Source organism: Bacillus rossius, chromosome 6, assembly GCF_032445375.1.
Source record: "Bacillus rossius redtenbacheri isolate Brsri chromosome 6, Brsri_v3, whole genome shotgun sequence".
Taxonomy (NCBI): domain Eukaryota; kingdom Metazoa; phylum Arthropoda; class Insecta; order Phasmatodea; family Bacillidae; genus Bacillus; species Bacillus rossius.
Window position 1 is genome coordinate 73,285,962 of NC_086334.1, and position 13,719 is coordinate 73,299,680.

At 47.1% G+C, this 13,719-nt stretch overlaps 1 protein-coding gene across 1 annotated transcript in view; it reads right to left on the minus strand.

Annotated features, from left to right (window-relative positions):
- Positions 1-13,719, minus strand: part of LOC134533468 (tyrosine kinase receptor Cad96Ca) — a 213,513-nt gene that overhangs the window by 26,224 nt on the left and 173,570 nt on the right. Inside the window, exon 7 of the mRNA XM_063370992.1 lies at positions 7,008-7,160. Coding sequence (XP_063227062.1) covers positions 7,008-7,160 — 153 coding nt within the window. The remainder of the gene's footprint in view (positions 1-7,007; positions 7,161-13,719) is intronic.

Here is a 13,719-nt window from a genome sequence, read left to right on the forward strand (position 1 = left end):
CGCGAACGAAGTGTAGTCATTGTGTGTACGTTCCGTTTCCTGTGTGTACTGTGTGTACGTTCCGTTTCCTGTGTGTACTGTGTGTACGTTTCGTTTCCTGTGTGTACTGTGTGTACGTTCCGTTTCCTGTGTGTACTGTGTGTACGTTCCGTTTCCTGTGTGTACTGTGTGTACGTTCCGTTTCCTGTGTGTACTGTGTGTACGTTTCGTTTCCTGTGTGTACTGTGTGTACGTTCCGTTTCCTGTGTGTACTGTGTGTACGTTCCGTTTCCTGTGTGTACTGTGTGTACGTTCCGTTTCCTGTGTGTACTGTGTGAACGTTCCGTATCCTGTGTGTAAATTGCATGTATTGCGCGTACATTGCGTACATTGCGTGTTGGAGCTGTTGGAGCATTTGGAGCTTTATACACTTGAAGGTAGTTGGAGGAGTCTTGTACACTCGTAGAATTGTAGCCTCATAGTCTCTTAGACTCGTAGCATTCTAGCCAAATATCATTGGAGCTGATGAAGAAAAAGGCTGTTGGTGTCAATGACTGTTGGAGTCACTAGACTGATAGAATCAATAGACTGATGGAACCAATGAATATTGGAGCCAATGAATATTGGAGCCAATGACAAATGTGCCACCTTTTCGATGATGGTGCTACCAAATGTGCTGCCTTTTCGTTGTCGGTGCTTCCAAATGTGCTGCCTTTTCGTTGTCGGTGCTTCTATTTTTTTAAATGTTGTTTTGACTCTAGTATTTTAGTAAATTGTTCTTGATTTGACTAGCGTATTATTCAAACCGGTTAATGTATATAAACGAGTCCTAGACAGCAGGACGCTTAGTTTGTTACTGCCGTCGACGGTGTACGGATCACCTAGTTTTTTCTTCTGGTGCATAAGTCGCGTAATTGCCTGTTCTTGCGAACTCGATGGCATCTTTACCGACTTTAACGACGAACTCGATGGAGGTTGTACCATCGACTGCGGGAACCTTGACGTCGTCGTCGACGATGTTGGAGCAGATCCCGTTGGCAACGCCTCTGACAACACTGGAGGAGACTTCGATATGTGCTGTTCCACCATCAACTGAAGTTTCATCATCATTGAATACTTCAATTAATGAAGAGCGTACTTCGCATCAGTGCAAATACTGTGGTGCGTCATTTACTATCACCTCAAATGCTCGCAGACATGAAAGAAGCGGTTGTTCTAATAATGTTCAAAGAATACAATTTCAGTGCAATAAGTGCAATAAACTAATTTCACGTCTCGATAGCTTACATCGTCATTATAAAAAATGCTCCGAGACGTATAATGAACATGGTTATTGATTTGACTCATGTGTTGTACCGGCTAATGAGACTATATGAGTGATATGAACTTCAGTCCGTCTCTGGCTGTGGTGATGAACGGATCGGATAGACATTTAAAGTCATGTAAAAGTCTTAGTCCGTACAATAAGAAGACTGTTTGAATCGAGGAATCCAAAAGGCTTTAGTAATTTGTCAGTGTTTTTTTGTACCTGTAGTAGTGTAGTATGTATGTAATAAAAATTTTTTTAAAAGGACTTGTGTTGTTTTTATTTTCTCAAACCTAACACTTTTTTAGTATTTTTTTAAATTAAAGTTGTTTTGTATCGGTCAGGGATCGAACCAAGGACCTTAGTCGATCCAATCAATCAGTATATATATTACAAATTTATTTAATGAATTTGGAACTTTTTCCCGCCTCTCTAGCATTAAAATTACGAATTTCCAATATGGTGGTCTTGACGTCTGATAGGATGATGGTAGTAGAGGATTTAGAGTCTCTTTACGAATGTTGAACATGGTTTATTGAAATTATTATTTTTTACATAAAATTAAACATTATTGCATCGATCGGGTATCGAACCGAGGACGGGAATCGATCGAATCAATATGTAAATTAATGAGTGATTTTTTTAATGAATTTTGGAACTTTTCCCGAATTTGTAGCTAAATAATTACGGATTTTCAAGATGGCGGCCAAATTTCAAGATGGCGGGGGCACCTCGGTAATAAATGTTTACTACACTCTAGCGGGTAAGAATTAAACTAACATGGCATCAGCACAGCGGACATGACGTCATACTAGATGACGATATATATGCTTTGAAAAAAGTGGTGGGAGTCAGTCTGCTAGCACCCACCATTGAGGAAGGAGCCTGTCGCCATTTTTAATTTTTTTTTGCCCTCACCAGGTTCGAACCGAGGACTCCAAACTCCGTGTCGTAAAAGTATATTTTTTAAATATTTTTTATTAAAAATTTTATTATTTGAATTTTTTTATATTTTTTAAAAAAAATTTCATTAAAATCGGATAATAAATAAAAAAGTTAAAGATGGCGGCCGTAACGGAAATTGCAACGGTGACGTCATCATCCAATATGGCTGCCATGACATCCTTATTTTCAAGGTCGGCGGCTTATAAGCGGCTAGCTCTTAGGAGTTTTAAGCCGCTTTTAGGAGTTTTCGTTTTTTCTAGGGCAACGCGACTTTTGAGGATTTTCGAAATCCTAATTTTTGAACGGTGGAATTATTTGAGATTTTTTGGCGGAATTTTTTTTCACAGAAATGAAAATTTTGGTGAATTTTGAGGAATTTTGGGCAATTTTTGCCCAATTTTGGCGGATTTTGACACATTTTGAAGGTCAAATGTCAAGGTCAAAGATCAAGGTCACAACCATCCAAGATGGCCGCCGTGACGTCACAATCCAAGATGGCGGAAAACACCACCGGCCACACAGCACGCGCCAGCGCCGTGCGCTCGGGGCCCCATTCCTATACTACTATTGTTCTAAATCATTTTTTTTTCTTTTGAAGTTTTAAAGCGGTGCACTGAGTAAATAAATGTAACTATGGTATTTATTTTAATTTATCCAATTTAGGTAGATAAATATCTAGCTTATTTAATAAAACCAAAAATGAATTTTTGTATTCAATCTCAATTGTATGGCAAGTAAAAAATAATAATATTGGTGAGTATCAAATGTTAAAAAGTAATAAAAAAATAACTATATTTGATCGTTGATAAAACTTGTTTCATTCGTTGTTGTTGAAACAAGGGACGGGAGTAGGTTGTTTTCCTCGCCCATGATACTCTCAGCTCACTGCTCGCTAGGCAGTACTCACCCTTGTCGGTGCAGCAGCCCAGCAGTACTCACCCTTGTCGATGCAGCAGCCCAGCAGTACTCACCCTTGTCGGTGCAGCAGCCCAGCAGTAGTCACCCTTGTCGGGGCAGCAGCCCAGCAGTACTCACCCTTGTCGGGGCAGCAGCCCAGCAGTACTCACCCTTATCGGTGCAGCAGCCCAGCAGTACACACCCTTGTCAGTGCAGCAGCCCAGCAGTACTCATCCTTGTCGGTGCAGCAGCCCAGCAGTACTCACCCTTGTCGGGGCAGCAGCCCAGCAGTACTCACCCTTGTCAGTGCAGCAGCCCAGCAGTACTCACCCTTGTCGGTGCAGCAGCCCAGCAGTACTCACCCTTGTCGGTGCAGCAGCCCTGCAGTACTCACCCTTGTCGATGCAGCAGCCCAGCAGTACTCACCCTTGTCGGTGCAGCAGCCCAGCAGTACTCACCCTTGTCGGGGCAGCAGCCCAGCAGTACTCACCCTTGTCGGTGCAGCAGCCCAGCAGTACTCACCCTTGTCGGTGCAGCAGCCCAGCAGTACTCACCCTTGTCAGTGCAGCAGCCCAGCAGTACTCACCCTTGTCGGTGCAGCAGCCCAGCAGTACTCACCCTTGTCGGGGCAACAGCCCAGCAGTACTCACCCTTGTCAGTGCAGCAGCCCAGCAGTACTCACCCTTGTCGGTGCAGCAGCCCAGCAGTACTCACCCTTGTCGGTGCAGCAGCCTGCAGTACTCACCCTTGTCGATGCAGCAGCCCAGCAGTACTCACCCTTGTCGGTGCAGCAGACCAGCAGTACTCACCCTTGTCGGGGCAGCAGCCCAGCAGTACTCACCCTTGTCGATGCAGCAGCCCAGCAGTACTCACCCTTGTCGGTGCAGCAGCCCAGCAGTACTCACCCTTGTCAGTGCAGCAGCCCAGCAGTACTCACCCTTGTCGGTGCAGCAGCCCAGCAGTACTCACCCTTGTCGGGGCAGCAGCCCAGCAGTACTCACCCTTGTCGGTGCAGCAGCCCAGCAGTACTCACCCTTGTCGGGGCAGCAGCCCAGCAGTACTCACCCTTGTCGGGGCAGCAGCCCAGCAGTACTCACCCTTGTCGGTGCAGCAGCCCAGCAGTACTCACCCTTGTCGGGGCAGCAGCCCAGCAGTACTCACCCTTGTCAGTGCAGCAGCCCAGCAGTACTCACCGTTGTCGGGGCAGCAGCCCAGCAGTACTCACCTTTGTCAGTGCAGCAGCCCAGCAGTACTCACCCTTGTCGATGCAGCAGCCCAGCAGTACTCACCCTTGTCGGTGCAGCAGCCCAGCAGTACTCACCCTTGTCAGTGCAGCAGCCCAGAAGTACTCACTCTTGTCGGTGCAGCTGCCCAGCAGTACTCACCCTTGTCGGGGCAGCAGCCCAGCAGTACTCACCCTTGTCGATGCAGCAGCCCAGCAGTACTCACCCCTGTCGGGGCAGCAGCCCAGCAGTACTCACCCTTGTCGGGGCAGCAGCCCAGCAGTACTCACCCTTGTCGGGGCAGCAGCCCAGCAGTACTCACCCTTGTCGGTGCAGCAGCCGAGCAGTACTCACCCTTGTCAGTGCAGCAGCCCAGCAGTACTCACCCTTGTCGGTGCAGCAGCCCAGCAGTACTCACCCTTGTCGATGCAGCAGCCCAGCAGTACTCACCCTTGTCGGTGCAGCAGCCCAGCAGTACTCACCCTTGTCGGGGCAGCAGCCCAGCAGTACTCACCCATGTCGGGGCAGCAGCCCAGCAGTACTCACCCTTGTCGGTGCAGCAGCCCAGCAGTACTCACCCTTGTCGATGCAGCAGCCCAGCAGTACTCTCCCTTGTCGATGCAGCAGCCCAGCAGTACTCACCCTTGTCGATGCAGCAGCCCAGCAGTAGTCAACCTTGTCGATGCAGCAGCCCAGCAGTACTCACCCTTGTCGATGCAGCAGCCCAGCAGTACTCACCCTTGTCGATGCAGCAGCCCAGCAGCACTCAACCTTGTCGGTGCAGCAGCCCAGCTGTACTTACCCTTGTCGATGCAGCAGCTTAGCAGTACTCAACCTTGTCGATGCAGCAGCCCAGCAGTACTCACCCTTGTCGGTGCAGCAGCCCAGCAGTACTAACCCTTGTCGGTGCAGCAGCCCTGCAGTACTCACCCTTGTCGATGCAGCAGCCCAGCAGTACTCACACTTGTCGATGCAGCAGCCCAGCAGTACTCACCCTTGTCGGTGCAAAAGCCCAGCAGTACTCACCCTTGTCGATGCAGCAGCCCAGCAGTACTCACCGTTGTCGGGGCAGCAGCCCAGCAGTACTCACACATGTCGGGGCAGCAGCCCAGCAGTACTCACACATGTCGGTGCAGCAGTCCAGCAGTACTCACCCTTGTCGATGCAGCAGCCCAGCAGTACTCACCCTTGTCGATGCAGCAGCCCAGCAGTACTCACCCTTGTCGATGCAGCAGCCCAGCAGTACTCACCCTTATCGGTGCAGCAGCCCAGCAGTACTCACCCTTGTCGGTGCAGCAGCCCAGCAGTACTCACCCTTGTCGGTGCAGCAGCCCAGCAGTACTCAACCTTGTCGGTGCAGCAGCCCAGCAGTACTCAACCTTGTCGGTGCAGCAGCCCAGCAGTACTCACCTTTGTCGATGCAGCAGCCCAGCAGTACTCAACTTTGTCGGTGCAGCAGCCCAGCAGTACTCACCCTTGTCAGTGCAGCAGCCCAGCAGTACTCACCCTTGTCGGTGCAGCAGCCCAGCAGTACTCAACCTTGTCGGTGCAGCAGCCCAGCAGTACTCACCCTTGTCGGTGCAGCAGCCCAGCAGTACTCACCCTTGTCGGTGCAGCAGCCCAGCAGTACTCACCCTTGTCGATGCAGCAGCCCAGCAGTACTCACCCTTGTCGATGCAGCAGCCCAGCAGTACTCACCCTTGTCGATGCAGCAGCCCAGCAGTACTCACCCTTGTCGATGCAGCAGCCCAGCAGTACTCACCCTTGTCGGTGCAGCAGCCCAGCAGTACTCACCCTTGTCGATGCAGCAGCCAAGCAGTACTCACCCTTGTCGATGCAGCAGCCCAGCAGTACTCACCCTTGTCGATGCAGCAGCCCAGCAGTACTCACCCTTGTCGATGCAGCAGCCAAGCAGTACTCACCCTTGTCGATGCAGCAGCCCAGCAGTACTCACCCTTGTCGATGCAGCAGCCCAGCAGTACTCACCCTTGTCGATGCAGCAGCCCAGCAGTACTCACCCTTGTCAATGCAGCAGCCAAGCAGTACTCACCCTTGTCGGTGCAGCAGCCCAGCAGTACTCACCCTTGTCGATGCAGCAGCCCAGCAGTACTCACCCTTGTCGGTGCAGCAGCCCAGCAGTACTCACCCTTGTCGGTGCAGCAGCCCAGCAGTACTCACCCTTGTCGATGCAGCAGCCCAGCAGTACTCACCCTTGTCGGTGCAGCAGTTCAGCAGTACTCACCCTTGTCGGTGCAGCAGCCCAGCAGTACCCACCCTTGTCGGTGCAGCAGCCCAACAGTACTCACCCTTGTCGGTGCAGCAGCCCAGCAGTACTCACCCTGTCGGTGCAGCAGCCCAGCAGTACTCACCCTTGTCGGTGCAGCAGCCCAGCAGTACTCACCCTTGTCGGTTCAGCAGCCCAGCAGTACTCACCCTTGTCGGTGCAGCAGCCCAGCAGTACTCACCCTTGTCGATGCAGCAGCCCAGCAGTACTCACCCTTGTCGGTGCAGCAGCCCAGCAGTACTCACCCTTGTCGGTGCAGCAGCCCAGCAGTACTCACCCTTTTCGGGGCAGCAGCCCAGCAGTACTCACCCTTGTCGATGCAGCAGCCCAGCAGTACTAAACCTTGTCGGGGCAGCAGCCCAGCAGTACTCACCCTTGTCGGTGCAGCAGCCCAGCAGGCGCACCACGTTGGGGTGCGGCTCCAACATCTTCATGACTTGCAGCTCCTGCAGCAGGTCTGCCCGCTCCTTATCGGTGGCGCTCTCCTTCAGAGTCTTCACCGCCACCACGGAGACCCCCGGCCGGCCTGTGACCACACGCGCACTCAGACACGCACCCCTGCCTCGCTCGTGCGACCACGATCTGCTACCATCGTGCATGTTTCAAGTGATCCTTCTTTCCAGCATTACGAACATTCCGACTGCATGAGGAGAGTGTTTAGATTCATGGTGGGGGAACCAGGGAGAGATAGAAATGAAGCCGCATGCTCGCATACCATCAGACTTTCATACCAGCATGCTTAATTACTTGCTCACTTGCACACATGCATAGTTAGTTACTTGCACACTTGAACACAGGCATACCTACCTGCACACATGAATACTTGCACTCTAACATACTCGCATACTTTCATACTTATACACACATATTTATTAACTTGCGTTCTTGCATACTTAAAGAGTTGTTCACTTGCATACATTAACTTGTATTCTTGCATGCTTGCATGCCTATATACTTGAACTTGCATACTTACACACTTGTGTACTTGCAAACTAGCATTTTTTAACTTGCATTCATGCACAATTGCTTACTTTTATACATACTTGCAAATTTGTGAAACAGCATAATTTAGCCCTCGTATACTTGCATCTTTTTAAACTGGAATGTCAGTTAAAGATAATTCTATATCTTATACCTACTAATACAATACACTAGAAGATTCACTTGTCACACGTGGACTCCACATACACTTTTTTTATGACCACTTTATTACATACATGACAGATAGCCCAGCTACAACTGTGTAATGTTTATGACATGCTGGATTTGATTGCAACTACTCCACGGTGAGGGTTGGATCGCAACAAACACGGTCTCCCTAGAGCCGTAGGGGATTGGATACACCATTTCATCGCGACTTGGAGGTGTTTGAGAAGTTACTAAAGTGAGAGGTTGAGGCAGCCTGTTCCACTACCTATCGGCTAACCTGTGGTTGACTCTGAGGGAAACCCATCCTAAGAGGATCACAAGGCGCTTAACCAAGTCTGTCACATCTCTGGGACTCCCCAGACAACCCAAAGAGTCTTTGATCTGTAAGAATTACAGCAAATTTAACGTAGAATCCTCTAAAATAATTCCGAGTATAATGAATATAAGAAAAGTAATATTTTCAGGGGAAAACGATAAAAGTTTTTCCTCCCTTCTTAAAACCTTACTATAATTCTGTTAAACAAGATGGTACTACTGATTTCTCAGGGCAAGCCTAACAATAGGAGTACCAAACGGGTCGCATGTAAATGCCTTAACGCTGAACATGTGACATTTCCACCTAGACCAGAGTTATCATTGCCTGCGTTTCTGAGGTTATCCTTCTTTATGTGAGTTGAAGGTGGAATTTTAGTATGCACCTGAAATACAATGAAATTCACTACGGAGTACACAACGGAAATTTGACAGGCATGCAAAGACTGCTATAGCCATTATGCCGAAGTCATCACAGTGTATTATCTTTAAGTTTTCCCAGTCTTTGGTTTACATCTAATAAAAATGCAATATCAGTTTGTAGTTTGTCGCTGTCCACTCTCACACGCACGAATAGGTGTTCCCTCGCCAGAGCCCTGGGAGCAGTGGTGTAGCAAGCGGGTGGCAGGAGTAGTATAGGAATGTATGTCCTAGCGCAGGGTTCAGGGTGTGGAGCCGGAGCCGGTGTCCACCATATTGGATTGTGACGTCACGGCGGCCATCTTGGATGGTTGTGACCTTGACCTTTGACCTTGACCTTGACCCCGAAGGCCATTTTAGATCCGCTATTTTGGATCCCCCATTTTGGATGACGTCATTGTGTTCTAGAAAATTCCGGTGATGTGTTTTCCGCCATATTGGATGATGACATCACCGTTGCATTTGTCGTTACTGCCACCATCTTTAACTTTTTAATTTATTATCAGATTTTAATGACTTTTTTTAATATTTATAAAAAAATTTAAATAATAAAATTTTAATAAAATATTTATAAAAAATATACTTTTATGACACGGAGTTCGGAGTCCTCGGATCGACCCCGATGAGGACAAAAAAATAAAAATGGCGACCGATCCTTCCCCCTAGGTGGCTGCTGGCAGACTGACCCCCACCACTTTTACCAACGCATATACGAACTTACAACCCCCCCCCCCCTCCAACCCCCCCCCCCCCTCGCCTAAAAATTATTTTTTTTTCGCACACGACACTCCGCCCCTCCCCTTTTTTATTTTTTTTATTTTTGTATCCTAATAACCACCACTACTACTACTCTAGTTTTTTTCCCTCCCTCCCTCACTTTACCGTCATTCCCACCCCTACCCTCCTCCTCACCTCTATTCTACCTTTTAAAGTATAAATACCGGCTGCAGGACCCGGGAAGCCTTCAGTTACCTGCAGTTCCTCGCGCGCACCAAACGTCTACTGAGGTGGTAATGTTTTCTTGTTGTGCCAGTGGAGCAAAGATCTTGTCGGCCATCTTAGCATATGGTAAAGTGCGCACGCTTGCGGCACTGGATAAGGAGACGGAGTTACCTTACCTACCAAAGGAGTTTCTCCTGGTCTACGCCCCTCACGAGATAAGATACGTGTACAAGTTCCTACCGGTGTACCTGCAGCTAGATGCAGACATGCAAGACTGTTTGCCGTGCACCGAGTGCGACAGAGGAAGCTCCAGCGTCCCCGACACACCGCACATGAAGTCATGGTGCAAGAAGCGACGAGATGCGTGCAGGCAGCAGCAGCCTAGATCCTGAGCGCCGTGCCACAGTCGGCATCTAGGTACCACTCCAGCATTTCTGCAGAGCCAGCATCTTAGTCACGTCACTCCAGCCTCGTCGTATGTGTAACTGTGAGTAATGACAATATGACACTCTTTCTTGTCAACGTCCAGTGTCTTACGTCCCAAAAGGGGCCAGTAGTGAAGCAACTGTCCGTGACGTCCGTCATTGGCGGTGACGAAGTCAAGACTAGCGAATACATCTTTAAACCTCCATGCGTCTGGTCGGAATTGGACAGATTCTCTCAACGCGAGAACCGACGTCTGACCTATGAAGTGAATGGACTCTCGTGGAATGAAGGTGATGTGGACTATGAACAACTTACATCTGTGCTACGTGATCTCGTCGAGCCGGAAGACGACTTTGTTTACGTCCGTGGTAATGAACAGAAACGTATTGTGAGTGATTTGTGCAGTGTCAATGTAATTGACCTAAGTAAACAAGGCAACTGTCCTTCCTTCAAAACACTGTTAAAAATGTATGGAAACCAAATTGAAAAGTGTGATAAATTTTATAATGGTTTCCACTGTGCACATTGTAATAGCCAGTTACTGAAACTGTGGCTCTATGAACACCCTTATTACTTCAGTGAATATTAAATATATTTCTGATATTTGAAAATGTTTCCTATGTAAATGTCTGTTGTGTGTGTAGAATGTAGAATTTTATTTGTAAATTAAAAAAAAGATTATCATTGTATTTGTTTTATTATTTTCACCTTTATTTCATTGTATTTCATTTTGTAAAGACTATTAATTATACTCTTTCTAAAAAAAAAAAATTAAAATATAATAATCACCTTTACCGCTTCCAGCAATTTTCATTCCAAACATACATTATATAAAAAAAATCAGCAATTTAAAAACAAGGGTATTAGTAGTATAGAAATAAAACTCAAAGTACGAAAATTTTGCAGATATATTTTCGTTAACATATACAATTAATTAAATCCATATTTTATTTGACATGTGTTTTGCATCCTTGTTTGCGATGCTACGTTTTTTGGTTGGTTGGTTGGGATGGTGGTTGGTTGGTTTTCTGCACCTACGTTAATTTGTGGTGCAATACATATTTCTTTTACACTGATGCGTTTTTTCACACCAATGCGTTTTTTTACACCGATGCGTTTTTTTACACCAATGGTTTTTTTTTTACACCGATGCGTTTTTTTTACACCAATGCGTTTTTTTTATACTACGTTGGGCTCCTTACGTCGTTGGTGTCAAGACGATGGGCTCCTTACATCGGTGGTGTCATGTCGATGGTGTCACCGCTGGACTGTTACGCCGCTGGGTTCCTCAGTCGATGACATGCAAGATTTCGGCGTTGTGTGTCAACGCTGGACTGTTACGCCGCTGGGTTCCACAGTCGTTGTCATGCAAGATTTCGGCGTTGTGTGTCAACGCTGGACTGTTACGTCGCTGGGTTCCACAGTGGTTGGCAAGCAAGATTTCGGCGTTGTGTGTCAACGCTGGACTGTTACGTCGCTGAGTTCCACAGTGGTTGTCATGCAAGATTTCGGTGTTGTGTGTCAACGCTGGACTGTTACGTCGCTGGGTTCCACAGTGGTTGGCAAGCAAGATTTCGGCGTTGTGTGTCAACGCTGGACTGTTACGTCGCAGGGTTCCACAGTCGTTGGCATGCAAGATTTCGGCGTTGGTACTTCGTTGTTACTGGTCTATTTCAGCGTTTGTATGTGACATATGATAGTTTAAGCATGTGCTTTGTGTCAATGTATATATGCTAGTTCTTTCTGGTAGGCTTGCATCGTTGTAATGGGCCACGGCTAAATAGAGACGTTGTTCATAAGTACTTGACTACATATGTGATGTATATTGCATATGGAGGCAAGGGGCTTGTGCGTGACTAGACTGTTTAGCGGTGTCGGTCTCCAGCCCGTTAAAAACCCGCAGAGAGCAGTGATGCAAGATTTTTTGTTTAAATGACTAATATTCTGTTTAAGTATTTAGCAGGTGGGCGGTTGCTGGGATGGAGAGAGAGATTCAGCGTGAGGAGGAGAGAGAGAGCTGGTGAGATGGAGAGACGACGGGACTAGCGTGGGCTGATGGGAAGAGAGAGAGACCTGCGAATCTACACACATGCATACATGTCAAATAAAATATGGATATAATTAATTGTATATGTTAACGAAAATATATCTGTAAAATTTTTGAACTTTGAGTTTTATTTCTATACTACTAATACCCTTGTTTTTTAAATTGCTGATTTTTTTATATAATGTATGTTTGGAATGAAAATTGCTGGAAGCGGTAAAAGTTGATTATTATATTTTAATTTTTTTTTAGAAAGAGTATAATTAATAGTCTTTACAAAATGAAATACAATGAAATAAAGGTGAAAAGAATAAAACAAATACAATGATAATCTTTTTTTTTTATTTACAAATAAAATTCGACATTCTACACACACAACAGACATTTACATAGGAAACATTTTCAAATATCATAAATATATTTAATATTCACTGTAGTAATAAGGGTGTTCATAGAGCCACAGTTTCAGTAACTGGCTATTACAATGTGCACAGTGGAAACCATTATAAAATTTATCACACTTTTCAATTTGGTTTCCATACATTTTTAACAGTGTTTTGAAGGAAGGACAGTTGCCTTGTTTACGTAGGTCAATTACATTGACACTGCACAAATCACTCACAATACGTTTCTGTTCATTACCACGGACGTAAACAAAGTCGTCTTCCGGCTCTACGAGATCACGTAGCACGGATGTAAGTTGTTCATAGTCCACATCACCTTCATTCCACGAGAGTCCATTCACTTCATAGGTCAGACGTCGGTTCTCGCGTTGAGAGAATCTGTCCAATACCGACCAGACGCATGGAGGTTTAAAGATGTATTCGCTAGTCTTGACTTCGTCACCACCAATGACGGACGTCACGGACAGTTGCTTCACTACGGGGCCCTTTTGGGACGTAAGACACTGGACGTTGACAAGAAAGAGTGTCATATTGTCATTACTCACAGTTACACATACGACGAGGCTGGAGTGACGATGCTGGCTCTGCATAAATGCTGGAGTGGCACCTAGATGCCGACTGTGGCACGGCGCTCAGGATCTAGGCTGCTGCTGCCTGCACGCATCTAGTCGCTTCTTGCACCATGACTTCATGTGCGGTGTGTCGGGGACGCTGGAGCTTCCTCTGTCGCACTCGGTGCACGGCAAACAATCCTGAATGTCTGCATCTAGCTGCAGGTACACCGGTAGGAACTTGTACACGTATCTTATCTCGTGAGGGGCGTAGACCAGGAGAAACTCCTTTGGTAGGTAAGGTAACTCCGTCTCCTTATCCAGTGCCGCAAGCGTGCGCACTTTACCATATGCTAAGATGGCCGACAAGATCTTTGCTCCACTGGCACAACAAGCAAACATTACCACCTCAGTAGACGTTTGGTGCGCGCGAGGAACTGCAAGTAACTGAAGGCTTCCCGGGTCCTGCAGCCGGTATTTATACTTTAAAAGTTAGAATAGAGGGAGGAGGATGGTAGGGGTGGGAATGACGGTAAAGTGAGGGAGGGAGGGAAAAAAACTAGAGTAGTAGTAGTGGTGGTTATTATGATACAAAAATAAAAAAAAATAAAAAAGGGGAGGGGCGGAGTGTCGTGTGCGAAAAAAAAATAATTTTTAGGCGAGGGGGGGGGGGGTTGGAGGGGGGGGGGTTTGTAAGTTCGTATATGCGTTGGTAAAAGTGGTGGGGTCAGTCTGCCAGCAGCCACCTAGGGGGAAGGATCGGTCGCCATTTTTATTTTTTTGTCCTCATCGGGGTCGATCCGAGGACTCCGAACTCCGTGTCATAAAAGTATATTT